This window comes from Phyllostomus discolor, chromosome 11 (genome assembly GCF_004126475.2).
Source record: "Phyllostomus discolor isolate MPI-MPIP mPhyDis1 chromosome 11, mPhyDis1.pri.v3, whole genome shotgun sequence".
NCBI lineage: Eukaryota > Metazoa > Chordata > Mammalia > Chiroptera > Phyllostomidae > Phyllostomus > Phyllostomus discolor.
Genome location: NC_040913.2, coordinates 10,368,391 through 10,383,652, shown reverse-complemented (window position 1 = coordinate 10,383,652; position 15,262 = coordinate 10,368,391). Strand labels below are relative to the sequence as shown.

Sequence of the window (15,262 nt, the reverse complement as noted above, 5' to 3'; positions counted from 1 at the left end):
TAAGCCCAGAGAAGTAATATTAAGTTTGTTTGGGGTTTTCAGTTTTGAAAAAATCTTACATGCTCTATATTTTATGAATATATTCAACAGCTAGTTATATACATGCAAAAAATAAAGAGACCTTTGTTACAGGGTGGGGCATAAGTGTGTCTGCTGTGATATCACTGATTTTAATGTGGCATTTGGAGAAACTGGCTTCATTATCATTCTACAGGCACTTTGTTTGTGACTGTTCCTTTAAGTGTGTACATGTGGAAGCCCCATTGTTTTACTAAAGACATGTCAGGGAGGGCTCCTCTTTGATGGAACTGGTTTCAGAGTAGAATGGGAAATAGCCCTTGCCATTTGGGTGAAGCTACCGGAGCTGGGGGTGGGCGGTGATTTGCATGCTGTCTCCATGGGACACTGGGGGAGGAGAGGACTGGAAAGGATTGACCCCCTTCCCCCAAAGGTCAGGGGAGAATTTCATTACTGAGGACGCAAATTCTGAAACTAAAGTTCCCTGTAGACTCTAGAAACAATAATAGTATTTTCGCACAAATCAATGATTTAAATATATTTGTACATATTCATTTAAAAACGTAACCAGAACATCCCTTTTCTTTCTAGTCTATAGGAATTAGTATGGCAAACAGATATATTTGGGGAATATTTCTTGGCATGATCTTTTAATGTCAAATTTTTGTTGAAACAACTTTGTAGATGTTTCCAGCTACTCAGGAAGGAGATTTTTTTAAAAAATATTTCTTATTAAGGATTAAACAGAAAAATAATTTAGCAAGCTCACAAAACTAAACCTTTAGCCTTCCTCCTTTGTATCTGACTTGGTATTATTTCTTTTCTTTTAATTCTAAGTCATTGCATGTTCATGAATGCCAAATTTGAAGTAAAGTAAGGCATATACTGAACATTTTTTAAGAACTAAAACCATGCCTTCTCATTTATATGAATGTACATTTTTCAATATACATACATATTGCATAGTATGTGCTCAATAAATGTCATTGAGTGAATAATGAATCAATCTTCTGCTCAATAAGCATAAATCCAAATGTTATTCTAGAACATGATGGCCTGCAAAGATTTGAGTAAAAGTATTATAAAGTGCATTGGAGTTCTGCTGGTGTGGCTCAGTGGATTGAGTGCGGGCCTGAAAACCAAAGGGTCGCTGGTTAGATTCCCAGTCAGGTCACATGCCTGGGTTGCAGGTCAGGTTCCCAGTAGAAGACACATGAGAGGCAACCACACATTAATGTTTTTCTCCCTCCCTTCCCCTCTGTCTAAAAATAAACAAATAAAATGTTTTAAAAATGAGCATTGGAGACAGGGTAAATATAATACATTTTTCCAAATTTTTAAGTAAATAAATTAAACCATATTTATTTAGCATCCGCAATGTGGAAAGCCCTGTGGTCATGCTAGGGAGTACAGAAGGATTAAGTCATGATCTTGTCTTGGAGAAACTTACCCTTAGCCAGAAACTTGTAGCCTATGCCCAAATAAGTTAATTGTCAATGAATGGTACACAGATTGAAAAGATCAGAGAAATATGTATGGACTGGAGGAAAAAGGTATTTGAGTTTAAACTTGAAATCAGGTATAATGTGATGGGTTGAGGAACAGCAAAGAGGGTAATCTACATGGAGAAAAACAAGAATTGGAAGTGAGGAGGCTTTAAAGCAAGCATAGACAATATTACAGTTTCTCTGAGAGAATGCCATGTGGCAAAATTTAGGTGCTGGGAGGGCTATGTTTAGACATAATTTTTCTAAAAAGTATATTGTATGGGATCTTGACTGTAATCTCAATTTGAACTTTTGGGGGGACTTCGTTTGCAGAAGCATGTCAACGGGTATAATTGAGGGAAGGGGTTAGTTTGCTTAATTAAATTTGGAATCTCAACTGAACAAAATTCCTTGGGAGTCTTTAGTTCATGGATATCAGGACGGGGCCATAGTATGAATTTCACCAGCAGTTTACCACCAGATGCCTCTCTGTGCTTCATCTATCTGGACTGATATCTGTGGTCCAGACACATGTTGGGACCAGTGGGGTTCGATAGTAAACAGTCACAAAGAGAGTTACGGCAGAGAAATGGCACTGTGGCAGTACTGGTTAGGGGAAGTAACCTGGTGGTAGTAAGTGGAAGAGACTGACGTCCCCTGCACAGGAGGGATTGGGAAGACACATTAATAGTGGAGGTGATAGGTTCTATTTCAATGTACAAAGGGGTGGAGTGCATTTGATATCTAGTCGCTGCTTAGAGATGAACTACAGAGTAACAAAGGCTGCAGATAAAGGCTTGAGGGTAATTTGTATACAGATGAGACCAGTCTGTCCAGATGGGTTCTCAAAAAGAGATGGAAAAGAACAGAGGATTTACAACGTTAATTGAAATTTCTTCTCCCCCTTCTTCTTCTTCTTCCTCCTCCTCCTCTCCTTCTTCTCCTTCTCCTTCTCCTCCTTCTCCTTCTCCTTCTCCTTCTTCTCCTTCTCCTTCTTCTCCTTCTCCTCCTTCTCCTTCGATGTATGGAGAAAGATGAACCAACTCAGAAGCAGTCAAAAATAGTTTAGTCCCAAAGACATGGGATTTTGAATAAGGATCTTACTGTGAAAATCCTATTATTTCTGTTGATTAGGAATTTGTTGGGAATTTTCACAAATTATGTTACCTTATGCTTGTGAGAATAAAGCGAACATCTGTGGATGTGTGATGATTGAGAAGGAAGACAGTGAGCATTGTAAGGCAGAACCTTCGTGCAGAGGAGACGGAGATACTGATCCTCCATGAGGGGGGTGGGGTTATTGGGAGTCTGGGAGCATGGATCAGATGGGATCATGGACACACCTGGCGAAGTTGATCATAGGAAACAACAACCATACCTGTCTCTCTCAGAGACTTGGAAAACAGTGAGAGGGATGGTAAAAAGGCAGAGGAACTGAAGGGTGGAGAATACGTCAAATCCGATAGCTTATTTCTGGGGGTATGATCTTCCCAGTAAGGTATCGACCTTGGATATGTTGACCATTTTGTTCAGAGGAATATGTCAGGGCAGGGGCATCAAAATCATTTTTATCAGGGACAACATCAGCCTTGCGGTTGCCTTCAAAGGGCCGAAATAATTTTAGGGCTGTATAAATGTAACTACTCCTTAACTGTTAAGGAGTCGAAATTACGTTCGGCCCTTTGAAGGCAACTGCAAGGCTGATGTGGCCCCCAGTGAAACTGAGTATGACTCCCCTGTGTGAGAGAATCAAAAGTAACTAGACAAAAACATTGCCCAAGGCATGAGGGGCCCATTTGCAACTTAGAGAGTGAATTCATTTTCTGTTGCCGCACAACAAATCACCACATATTTAGCAGTTTAAAAATTCCATCTATGGACTCCTATTCTATGGTTTGGAAGTCCCCATGGGCTCCCTGCTCAGGGCTTTCTGCTAAGGGGCTCCCAAGCCTGCAGTCGAGTTGCAAGCCAAGCTTGAGTGGGGGGAATCCTCCTCCAGGCTCAGCGGAGTTGTGGATAGAATTCGGTTGTAGGACTGAGCTGGGTTCCTCGCCGGCTGCGAGGTGGATCACTCTCACTCCTGGAGGCTGCTAGTAGTTCAGTTCTTTGCCACAGGACTTCTGGCAGAATCTCTCTTGGGCCATCTCAGAGCACTGACATTTACACCTTCAAGGCCAACAGCATGATCGAGAAAGTCAGATACCCCTTCCTCCCTCTGCAAGCTTCACATCTCTCTGATTTCTGCTGATAGCCAGGTAAAACTTTCTGCTTTTAAGGGACTCATGTGACTATATTAGGTCCACCTATATAATCTCCCTTTAGATGAACTCAAGGCCAACTGATTAATAACCTTAATTACATTTGCAAATTTCCCTCTGCCACGTACTGTAGTGGATGTGAGGGAGACGTCATATTCACAGCCCCAGGGATTAGAATGGGAAACTTGGGGCCTAGTTTACAGTTCCGCCCACCATACATATTTAAATTAAGTTAAAATATAGTTTTGTATAGTTCTCCTTTTTAAAAATGTGAATTCATGTATCTTAGATATTTTGTAGGTTACTTCAGTGATCTAGAAAAGAAATGTAGAAAACAGAGCAAGATTTCTATAAAAAAATGTTCTCCATTATCTTTATCAATCACTATAAACAAATGAATCATTCTCTGACAATTAATATATTTAATTGCATTCACCCCAAACCAGTTTCCTAAAGTTTAGTTTGTGTGCACTATCTTGTGGTTTGCATTTTTGAGTTCAGACTCAGTGAGCTGGGTCTTTGTGACAGGCACAAAGCAGCTGTTCTTTCTGAGTCTCCATCTTTGTGTAGCCAAGCTCCCCGGAAACCATTGTAGTGATAACTAGGGAAGTAAAGGGAAAGTCAAGTTGAAAGGGGAAGGTGTTGGGGAAGAACATCTCGGACCAAAGGGAATAATAACCCGTCACCAGAAAGTTGGATTTTTGTTGTACTTGTCAGGTAATCCTTAGAACAATTTTAACCTAAGTCATGTATTGAATTCTTTATCAAATAATTCTTTCAATTAATGTGCTGTGGATATTTAAGTAATATTATAATAGAATATATAATAAAGTAGATAATAATAAGAATCAAAATATATTCATTTTTAATGTCCTAACACTAGGCAGAGTATTTTATGTGTACTATCTCTCACAATAAGAACAATGGCCCAGGTATATTATTGTCCCTATTTTAGATACAAGGGAGCTGAGTTAATTATTCCGTAGCCTGCACAATGCCCAATGTCTCACAGTTAATATATGTCAGAATCAGGATTCAAATCTGAGAATGTTGGACCTCAGAGATGAAGCCCTTTATGGTTATGCTAACTTGCAAAGGGTAAATGTTATCAAGTAATACCGTTATCCATCCTTTCTGTGTTCGGACTCTGAAGTGTGACGTGCTCTTATATATTCGTATCTTCTCTGCAGGAAGAAGCAGGCACATCCGTTCATTAAACGTAGTAACTTAACATTGCCTAAATCCCCGTGACCATCCTTCTTTTTAAATGTAATATCTATTAATAAATATGGGGAAATGCTCTTACATAGGAATAAATTCTGATAAGAATTTAAAAATTATTGTCAAGTTGTTTTAGCATTTCATTTTTGTTAGGGAAAATACAGTTTAAGGAATTGTAATATTTCAGAATTTGTGGCGATTTTTTTTTTTTTTTACTTTTGAAAGCTGGTGAATTGTCAAAGTGTCGTTGCTTAGAGTAAATGTTCTTTAAATGCTAAACATATCTGTCTTAGGTATACTGAGGATATTTCACTCTATGTTTTTCAATATGAATTGCTCTCTTTGGGCTGTGAGTTTAATTATTGTCTGCTAATCAATACTATTGCTTAGGAAATCCCTGAGAAGTAACAACCATAATACTTGCATAAAATACCCTGAAATTCTAAATGACCGTTAGGTGTTCAGCGGAGGTACATTTCATTCTTAAAGGAGCAGTACCCTGCAGTGCTCATGCTCAGTCACGTGTCTTCAAAACTGCCTGAGAGGGCGAAGTGTCACATATTGGATCGTTGTCCTGAGGTTCTGCTTTCAGTGAAACATTCTATTATTTATAACATCACCTTTTTGAGAAGGAGTTCAGGCATTTATAATATTATTCAAAAGTATTACCAGCACTCCCATGCTCTAGGGAAAATGGCTATTCTATCCATTTTGCTCATAAAAAGTAAATGAAATACTTGAGAACCAAGAAGTTGGTGGAGTTCCTTAAGTTATCTGTAGAAATGGAAATAGGACTTAAGTCTTTTATTCCCAGGTTTAGTTCTGTGCAGTATGCATTGGACTATGTATTTGATATTAGAAAGTTTAAATAAGCTCAAAATGTATATGTCCAAAATTCGAGATTCTTTTAAGTGAATCTTTTCGGGAACAATAGTACCATGTTAGTAATCTACTGTTTGAGAAATTTTGGATTGTTGGTTTAAGAACAGCACAATATCACCATCCAGCATACTGCGAAGCGAGTTGTGTTGTATTGGAGTTTGACATCATATACTTAAATATTGTTTACTCAGAAACAAAGGAGTCCGTAGCCAAACTCTCCATGAGCAAGAGGACCTGGTTTTATTTGCTTCCCAAAGCTTTAGCACAGAGCGAATATTCAGGTCCTAGCTCTTTTGGCTGTAAGACCTTGCTTATTATTTGTTATTATTTCAGTGTTTTTTTTTCCACTTTTCTTGTAGACTTGATTTGGTAAGGTGGCTACATTAAAATAGCGGACCCGCATAAGAAAATAATTCTAATTTCTTCATAGGTTCCTGAATAGCATTCTTAGATGATTTGAATTTGCTCTGAATACATGCTTTTTGTATTCACATTTAGCTGTTACAAGGCAGGTCCCCCAAACCCGACAAGTGGGAGCTGCCCGTGGGCAGCGGCGGCGGCGGCGTGGCTGAGCAGGTCAGCGGCGACTGTGATGATGAAGACGGTTGCGGGGGATCGGGAAGTGGAGAAGTCAAGAGGACGCTGAAAGTCTCAGACTGTAAGTGTGTGATGCTAAGACCATTCCTAAGGGACTGATTTGGCAACATCAGTAAGGGTCATCACTGCCATGAATTTAAAGAGAGAGAGAGACAGTGAATTTAGAAGCATGCAAGAAGAGTTAGAAATGAAAATGATCCTGTTTTCAGGTATTTAGGACATGCGCTCTTGGGGTTTTCTTTATTTTTAACTTATGGCTTTGAATGGAGCTCACATTTTTGCATGAAAACCTAGTGGCTGCTTGCTCATCTGTTCTAAGATTTATATGTTTTCAAGAGGGATAATCCTTAGGAGGCATGTAATAACTAGTCACTACTATGATGAATATTGAATGTGTATTGGTAATTAATGTGAAACTAGAATGAACAAGCCCTACTAAAAAAAAACAAATGCTGCATTTTAATATTATCATGCCATAATTATCAAAGTATTTTATTTTAGTAAATACTCATCATAGTTAAATTGCAATGAAATTAGTTAAGAATATGGTTAGTGATAGTTAAAAATAAACTACTTGTAATCACTCGTGTAGATTTGGTCTTCCAAAAATGCTCATCGATCATTCACTTTGTTTCGATTCCGTGGGTTCGATAAGCAATTCTGTTATAGCTGGCCTGGTCAATACCACAAGAGATGGAGCTACCAATGTTTTTTTTTAAAAATCGCCAAACACATTTCATCTTCCTGTGTTAACATGGGAAATGAGGAAGATAAGTGCTCTACCCTCCACTGCCGTGTGCCTGCGTTTGGTCACGAGGGTGAGACAACCAAAGTTAGCAGCTGAGAAATAAGTGTGACACGTAATGTACCCAGAGCAGCTCTTGGTTTGTCTGGGTCACACCAAACACCCATGCCTGTCTGGGCGCACGTCTAACTGTCCCCCTCTTAGCCCCAACGGGTTACTTTGGACCAGGTGGGCATGCCCTTCCATCAACAGGGGAAGGACTTACGTACTTTCTAGTTCTCTTGTCATGAGTTTGGAGCTCTTCCAATGCTTCCAGCAGCCACGCCCTGTTCCTCCCAGGATCTTCTCCACCAGCTCACCATCAGTTAAAGGAATGGGAGCCAGCAGAGGTGCAAAATCAAAGGGATGGTTAATATAAAGAAATGCGCTTTTCTGTTGAACACAGTAATAGATGTAACATGGAAGGTAAGTGGATGGGATTTAGTAACTTGGAGCAGCCATCGAGCAACAACCCACGAAATTCCTCCATGCGTTAATACAGTTTCCTAGTGAAAATTAAACATCGTCTTCTTTTGTAGGAACAGATAAGGATGTGTCTTCTTGTTACTGGTTTTAACGTAGTTTCTCACAGGAAGGAAAAAATGAAATCAAAAGGGTTTTATTAAAATTTTTTTTACTAAGAGTTACAATGTCCTCCACTGTATTTTGGAATTGTGATAATTATCTATTAGGGTAATGTTGAATAATCTCACATTTTCATTCTATCTTTAGTATTGATGTGTGCTATAATTTTATTGCCTTTGAATATTAAGTCATAAAAATTGTTACAATGATAGCTTAGGTTGAAATTTCATTTTAATGTAAATTGTGTGTGTGTGGAATTAGTAATTTTACACAGATTTTTTTACTCCTAAAATTATTTATAAGCTGAAGAACTTGTCATGTATTAATAGGTGCCCCTTCTTAGCTTGGTTCACAAGAGAAGTGGAGAAAATGGAGGATATTCAGCTGCTAATAGTTTTCTCCTAGAACCATACTTGTCAAGGTGGAAGAATGAATGTTTTACTTCAAAACCCTGTTTTCAATTACTGCCCAAATGGAGGGGTGTGAGACAAGCAACTCTCCAGCAGAATTGGGGAGATTTAGGACATACATGGTTATCAGCAAACCCATATCTGCTATAAGTGGTTTACCTATTATGTTGCTACGAGTTTATAGCTGTTGCTGCCTTTCAATTTTTAATAAGTGGTTAGGGAAGCACTCTGGAGAGCAAGCTGAAACTGAGAGCCACAGGGAGGGTAGCAAAGGGCAGGTCACGTTTCTATTTTCATAAGGCACGATGCTATTTCTCCCACGTTTGACTAGCATGATGTGTTGGTAAAACAAATTAACACGTAGCTTTACATGGTCTTACTGACTTTAGAATATTGTCCTACAGAAAGTTTAGGAGGGTGACTTCTGTGTGTAGAACTTGAAATGCACCGTGACTTCTACCTTACATTGATGTGTATTCTTTGCAGAATACAACATAGGCAGAACGCAGTTCACTCATCACCTAAAAATAGATTGATTGATTTATTTCTCTATATAATTATAAGGAGTAAGTGTGCCATGTGGCTTTGATGACTTTGCTCAAGTTGTGCAAATGTTCAAGTTGCAAAGTATTTTACTCATCAGATTGTCACACTGATTTCCTCTCTCTGGTTTGCTCATGTTTGAGTCAGGCAACAGGAGGGCCTCTACACGTCGACTGACAAAGTGTCACAACCAAAGCACTTACGTGCCTTTAGGTGTCATTGTGTTTTCATCACCAATGGTATCAAATAATTTAACAATGTTTTGGCTTTTTAAACTATCTTTATTTGTATCCCACCTGTACACTATTGTTAAATGTGAACTTATGTTGCTCGTAAAATGCAGCCATCTATACTACTCTGTCGTGTTCAGTCTTAGAAAATTGAAAATGTTTTCTTATGTCAGGAGAATGAGTTTAAAATCCCCGTGTTGCAGAAGCTTATTTTATATTTTTATTGTATTGACTTTGGCTCACTAATACAGGTAGGTATATTTCACTAGCAACCTGAATCGTGGGGTTGAAGTGGTTTTAAACCTTCCTTTCCACTCGCCTCTGCCATCCTCTCAAAGTAGCTAACTCAGTAAGTTCCAAACACCAGTGGAAAAAGCTCTTTTGGCCATGCTGAGCACACTGTCACTACCATCAATACTTTTATAACTATTTGACTATTCTCGTAATGTCCCCAAATTCTGATAGTTTCAAATGTTGAAAAACAAACCAGAAGACTACTAAAGACAGGCTGTAAGAGCCAATGTGTATTTTTGAAAACTCGAAGAAGCATTGCTTGCAGTTCTTCTACATGATATTATAATTTAATTTGCAAAACTCTGTATTTTTAAAAAAATAATATATAAATCATGAGAAAATTAATTTTGATAAGGTTATTCACAGTAATAACCTCAAGCAACGTGAATTTAATCACAAGTTGTTTTAGATACCGATTTTCAAAAATAGCAGGGTAATTTTAAGTCTTTGAATATTGTCACATTCATGATTGCTCATATAGTATTATGTAGCATGTTTGGCCATCTTAAAAATAGTGTTACTTTAACTGAGAAGCCTGTAAGTGAAAACTAAGTCTGGTGAGGGTGAGTCTATATGACTAGTTTCCCAGGGACGATCTCAACACCCTCCTGCAGAATAGTTACGATGGGATTGTGAAGACAGGTGTGGTCAGAGCACCATCACAGCAGTCTGACCCCTTGGGGCTCCTGCTTTACCTCCTACTTGGTCACCCCAAGTCTTTCTTCATAAAGGCTGTTTGCCATTAGATTCTTCCTATCTCATGAGTCATTCTTCCCCTTCTCTTTAATGGGTTCTCTTCATCTCCCCACATTCTAAATATTTAAAGAATTCAGGACTCAGAGCTCAAGTATTCCCTGTTCCACGTGCTGCCCATTGCATCACAATAGCAGTAATGATAGGGTACCCTGGTCCACTGATACACTCCCTGGTTTAAAACCATTCCTCTCTAAGTGTTATCTCAAATGGTAGGCTTGGGAAAGCAGAAAATGTTCCATTTAAATGAGATTTAGAAATAGAGGGATAGCAAGTTGGAATATCAAGTTACTAGGTCTAGAAAAAATCTGTTGATTTTTTTATAGCATAGAATAAATAGAACTTGTCCACTGTACCGTTTATGTTGTACTTTGGATTTGTTACTTAGTAACTAACCTTGGAGTAGCCTCTAACAAATACATCTACATCATGGTACTGACAATGACCTTGGAAGAGAATAGTATGTTCCATGTTCATAGTAAAATGACCTTGGAAGAGAATAGTGCATTTTACATGCATAGTAAAATGAAAATACTTTTTTGGTCACTGAGAAATAAAGCTTCCTGATTTACAGGTGACCCCTGAATAATATGCATTTGAATTGTGAAGGTCCACTTATATGCAGATTGTTTTCAATAAACACATACAGCACTGTAAATATATTTTATCTCACTTATGATTTTCCCCAAAACATTTTCTGCTTATTTTATTATAAGAATACAGTGTATAATACATGTAGCATACAAAATATATATTGATTGTTTACATTATTGGTAAGACTTTTGGTCAACAGAAGGCTATTAGTAAAATTTTGGGAAGTAAAAAGTTATATACGGATTTTCGACTGCATGAGGTTTGGTGGCTCTAACCTTCCTGTTGTTCAAGGACCAACTGTATTTAGTAATATAGGAGCCCCTCCTTATCCAAAGTTTTCTTTTGGGGGTTTCAGTTATGCTGTCATCCACATTTTGAAAATACTCAATGGAAAATTCCAGAAGTAATTCATAAATTTTAAGTTGCATGCTATTCTGAGTAGCATGAAGAAATTTCGTATCACCCTACCCCATCCCATGGGGGTTGTGAATCATCCGTTTGTGCAGTGTGCCCACACTGTGCACGCTCCCCACCCATTAGTCACTTAGGAGTCAACTGGGTGATCAGAGTGGCATTTGCAATATGGCAGTGCTCTTGTTCCCATACCCCGTATGCTAGAGTCATACTACATCGCGATGCTTAGTCATCCACCTCGGGTCATCTCATCACGTCGACACTGTATTGTCTCACATCTTCACAAGAAGTGTGAGTGCAGTGCAATATGACATTTTGAGAGAGAGACATCTTATCAACTAACTTTGTCATAGCATACTGTTGTAATTGTTCCATTTTAATATTGTTGTTGTTAATCTCTTACTGTGCCTAATTTGTAAATTAAACTTTATCATAGGTATGTATGTATAGGAAAAAATTGATCTATAGGGTTTGGTATTATCCCTGGTTTCAGGCATCCCCTGGGGTCTTTGAAGGTATCCTTCATGGGTGGGGGAGAACTACTGTACAGAATTGTAGACTGAGTACAATTTCCTGGCTTTTTCAAAGTTATTTTCAACATAAATTACCTTCATTTCTAAATTCCAGGGAGGCATAGAGGTTAGAAAGGACACAAAAATGTACAAATGACATTTTCTTTAGAACATGCAATCTTTATTTTTCTTTTCAGAACTACTATGACTATGTAAAGTCATATCATGTAAATTAGTTTGTATTATATTATATTGTCTAGTATATGATTTTAAAATTTTCAATACAAATTATTTCAAACTGGTAGTGCAAGCATATAAAACTTGTTTCCATTAATAACAGTTCCAAACATCTATATTAAAAGTATGTGTGTTCTTTATAAAATTAGTTTTACCAAATTTGATTAAAATAAATTATATTCAGCTTAATTTGCATAGTGTTGACAAACATCCCATTAATAAATTAACCTAAATATAAGAAAAGGCACTGAAAATAACTAAATAGCTTGTTGTATTTAATTTATTCAGTTACAGTAAAAATCATTTTTATAAGGTTACTTAGATTTGAACCTTTGTGACATAGTGAAAATAATCTTGAATAATGATCTGTACAGGGTAAGGCAGAAGCGGGTTTATACCTTTTCATATGGAAAATAATACAATAATTAATAAATAATAAAAGAATAGACTGCATTCCATGTACTCACAACTGTAAACCTACTTTTGCCATATCCTGTATTTTACGAGTGCCTAATGCTGAAAGACTATGTAAAACCATGCATGACAAACTAATAGAAAAATTCACAAAGGAGCACTTCCTCATCCTTGTAGAATATCCAAAATAATAAACACTTTGAAGTTGGCATCCACTGCAGTTTTTACACTACTGATGAAAATTATAATGAATAAAAATGAAATATATGTCTAAGTTAAATACATTTCAATTAGTATGTAAACATTGTGAGTATTATTCTGATTATACGTTTCCATTCTGGCGTCTAAATAATTCAGACTCGTACTGGCTGCTTGCTATTTTGTTAACGAGATTATTTAATGGATTCTGGATATCTAATAAATCATCTAAAATCATCTTTCAGTCTCTTGAAAAATTGTATATCACATTCATGAATATGAATAATAGAATTGAAATAAAAGGGTTTGTCCTTGAATGCCCAAGGAATGATTTTCATTGCTTTGGCTCAGACACAGAATTGATGCTAAATCACCAAGGCGAAAAGGAATGACTTATTATTTAAAGCTTAAGGAGCCTTCTCGCATGCATTCCAGATCAACCATCTAATCTGAAAAAATCATAATGAAACCTATGCCTCACCAGAGGGCATAAAATAAAGCTGTGGTCTGTTCCATCTGGAACAAAGTTAAGTAGGGCTGTGTGATCTATGGAAGAAGTAAAAAAGTAAAACTTAAGAACGTATCGGATATATTTTATCATGACTTACCCAAAGTCACATAGGTGTCGGTAAAGCCAAGATCCAACCATATTCATATCCAGGTCTATTTTTATATCATTTTGTTGCAAATAAACAGAATGGTTACCAAAATGGCTGTAGTCTCCCTCAGGATTAGTTGATAAAATACATCATGTCAGAACAAATTGGGTATACTTTAAGCTCTTTAATAACTTCCATACTTCTACTGTGTAGAAAGAATAGTTTCATATGCCTTATTGACCCATTAAGTGCTAACTGTAAATAATTAAAATAAATAATAGAGCATGTGATCTGGGCCCAAAGCTTCTCAAACTCTCTTGTGTATACAAAGGTATACACACAGCTCTCTCGGGCTCTTGTTACAAAGCCCAGTGTGACCTGGGAGGTCTGGCCTGGGCACCCTTTGTGTGCCCCCAGACAATGCTGTAGTCGCTGGCCTATGGGCCATGCTACAAGGAGCAAAAGTGTATGCCCTTGCTTATCACAGCACTTGCTTATTAGTATCTGTAAAATACACCTCAGAGGAACAGCATGAACTCACAAAATGCTTTCTCCCTTTCTATGTTAGTATTACAAGAAAATGTTGTAGGCACGAGGATATTAGGGGCTATAAAACCATTAGGCTGGGAATGGTGATTATCCCATATGATTTTTGGTGTTGGTCTCAGTTTGTGTTTAGCCTTGAGTTTACTTTATCTCTATTTTTAAATGATGTTTTCTTCCTTTTCTTCTTTTTTTTAATAACTGTCTCACGAATTTTTCTAAGTGTGATTTATGTTTTGGTCTTTGATATATATTTTTTAGCTCATTTTGAAATGGCACATTAAAATCGTGGTCTAGATTTTGAACATGTCTTTCCAGCATGCTTTCACTGTAGAAACAGTAGCAGAACACTGTATTTGTTATGACCTTATATGGGAGTTGATTGCAAACCTTTTCTGTAGCTTATTTTTAGGTGAATTTAAATTTTCTAAATTTGTAGAAGGAAGTTTGGTGCAAATAGAGTTCCTAAATTCAAGTTCACACGCCCATTGTTTTCATACAGTGTTAAAAAATGTGGTGACTAGTTTTCTGAGCTATTCTGGCTTGCCCTCTCCCCTGTATTCATTCACAGTTTTTTATATCCTTATTCCCCATCGTTCTCCTCCCACTAATTCTTGATCCCACTTCCAGCAGTTTCTCCTCAATGTAGACCCCTCAAAGATAAGAAAGGCTTGCCAGATTAGTTTTAAGAGCTTAAAAGGTTTCAGAGGATCCAGCCCTTCAGCTACATACCAGGGTCTTCACACTCATGCACTGTTACAACAAGCTGACTTCAGGGAGTACTTGCTGGCTATTTTCAATTCATTTGGTTTCAGCTCTGTAACTTGCTGTGTTGCTTTCAGTGCTTTCTCTGCACCCATGATGATCACATGTAGGTTCTGTGGCTCTGGGTAGCATGTCCTCCTTCATTTGTATTTTGAGGTTCTTAAGGGTAACTCATGAGATGGGCTGGGGATGGTATCATGTGATTTTGACATCACCATCTAATTGTTTATTTGACATAGGGATTTGGGAGCTTCCAAAAACTATACTGCAACCCCTACTACATATTCCCTGAATCTCCCGGATTATTTAAAATGTTTTGGAAATATTGATGATCTCACTTCTCTTTGGTCCTGTTCTTTGACATGTCATGTCATGCATGCATACATGTATTTTCTTTCACATAGGTGAAAACCAGCCTTGCTTTTCAAATTTATGTCATCAATAGCCTTTCTGATAATGAAATACATTTCATTTTAACTGAGATACACTTCATTTTAATTTGAGATTTTCAAATTTATGATCATAAGCAGTACTACAAGCAATCACCTTTGTTCATTTGAGTATAAGCCACTTCAGATACTAAAATTCATCATCAGAATCATTGTATCAATTAATGTTTACACAAACACTAAAGGTCAACTCATGTTTTAGAATTTTTGCCATAATTACATATCCTCAGACTTTTTAATGTTGCAAATTTTTGGATGTAAATGGTTAAAAAATATATTTATGTGTGTCAAAGAAAAATTGTACCAGACAGAATAAAACAGGAAAGGAAGGCTTCATTCAAAACTACTAAAATAGGGGTCAAGACTTGCAATGAAAGGGAGAGAGATTGGACTCAGCTCCACTGAAACAAAATGTGGGGCAGTTTCCCCCCCTGCGGGGGGCTACAGGGAAGGTGCTAGCGGCTGTGGGTGGGGC

At 37.4% G+C, this 15,262-nt stretch overlaps 1 protein-coding gene across 1 annotated transcript in view; it reads left to right on the top strand.

Moving 5' to 3' along the window:
• Window positions 1–15,262, top strand: part of GPC5 (glypican 5) — a 1,172,420-nt gene that overhangs the window by 589,907 nt on the left and 567,251 nt on the right. The window contains exon 7 of the mRNA XM_028526582.2: window positions 6,365–6,524. Coding sequence (XP_028382383.1) covers window positions 6,365–6,524 — 160 coding nt within the window. The remainder of the gene's footprint in view (window positions 1–6,364; window positions 6,525–15,262) is intronic.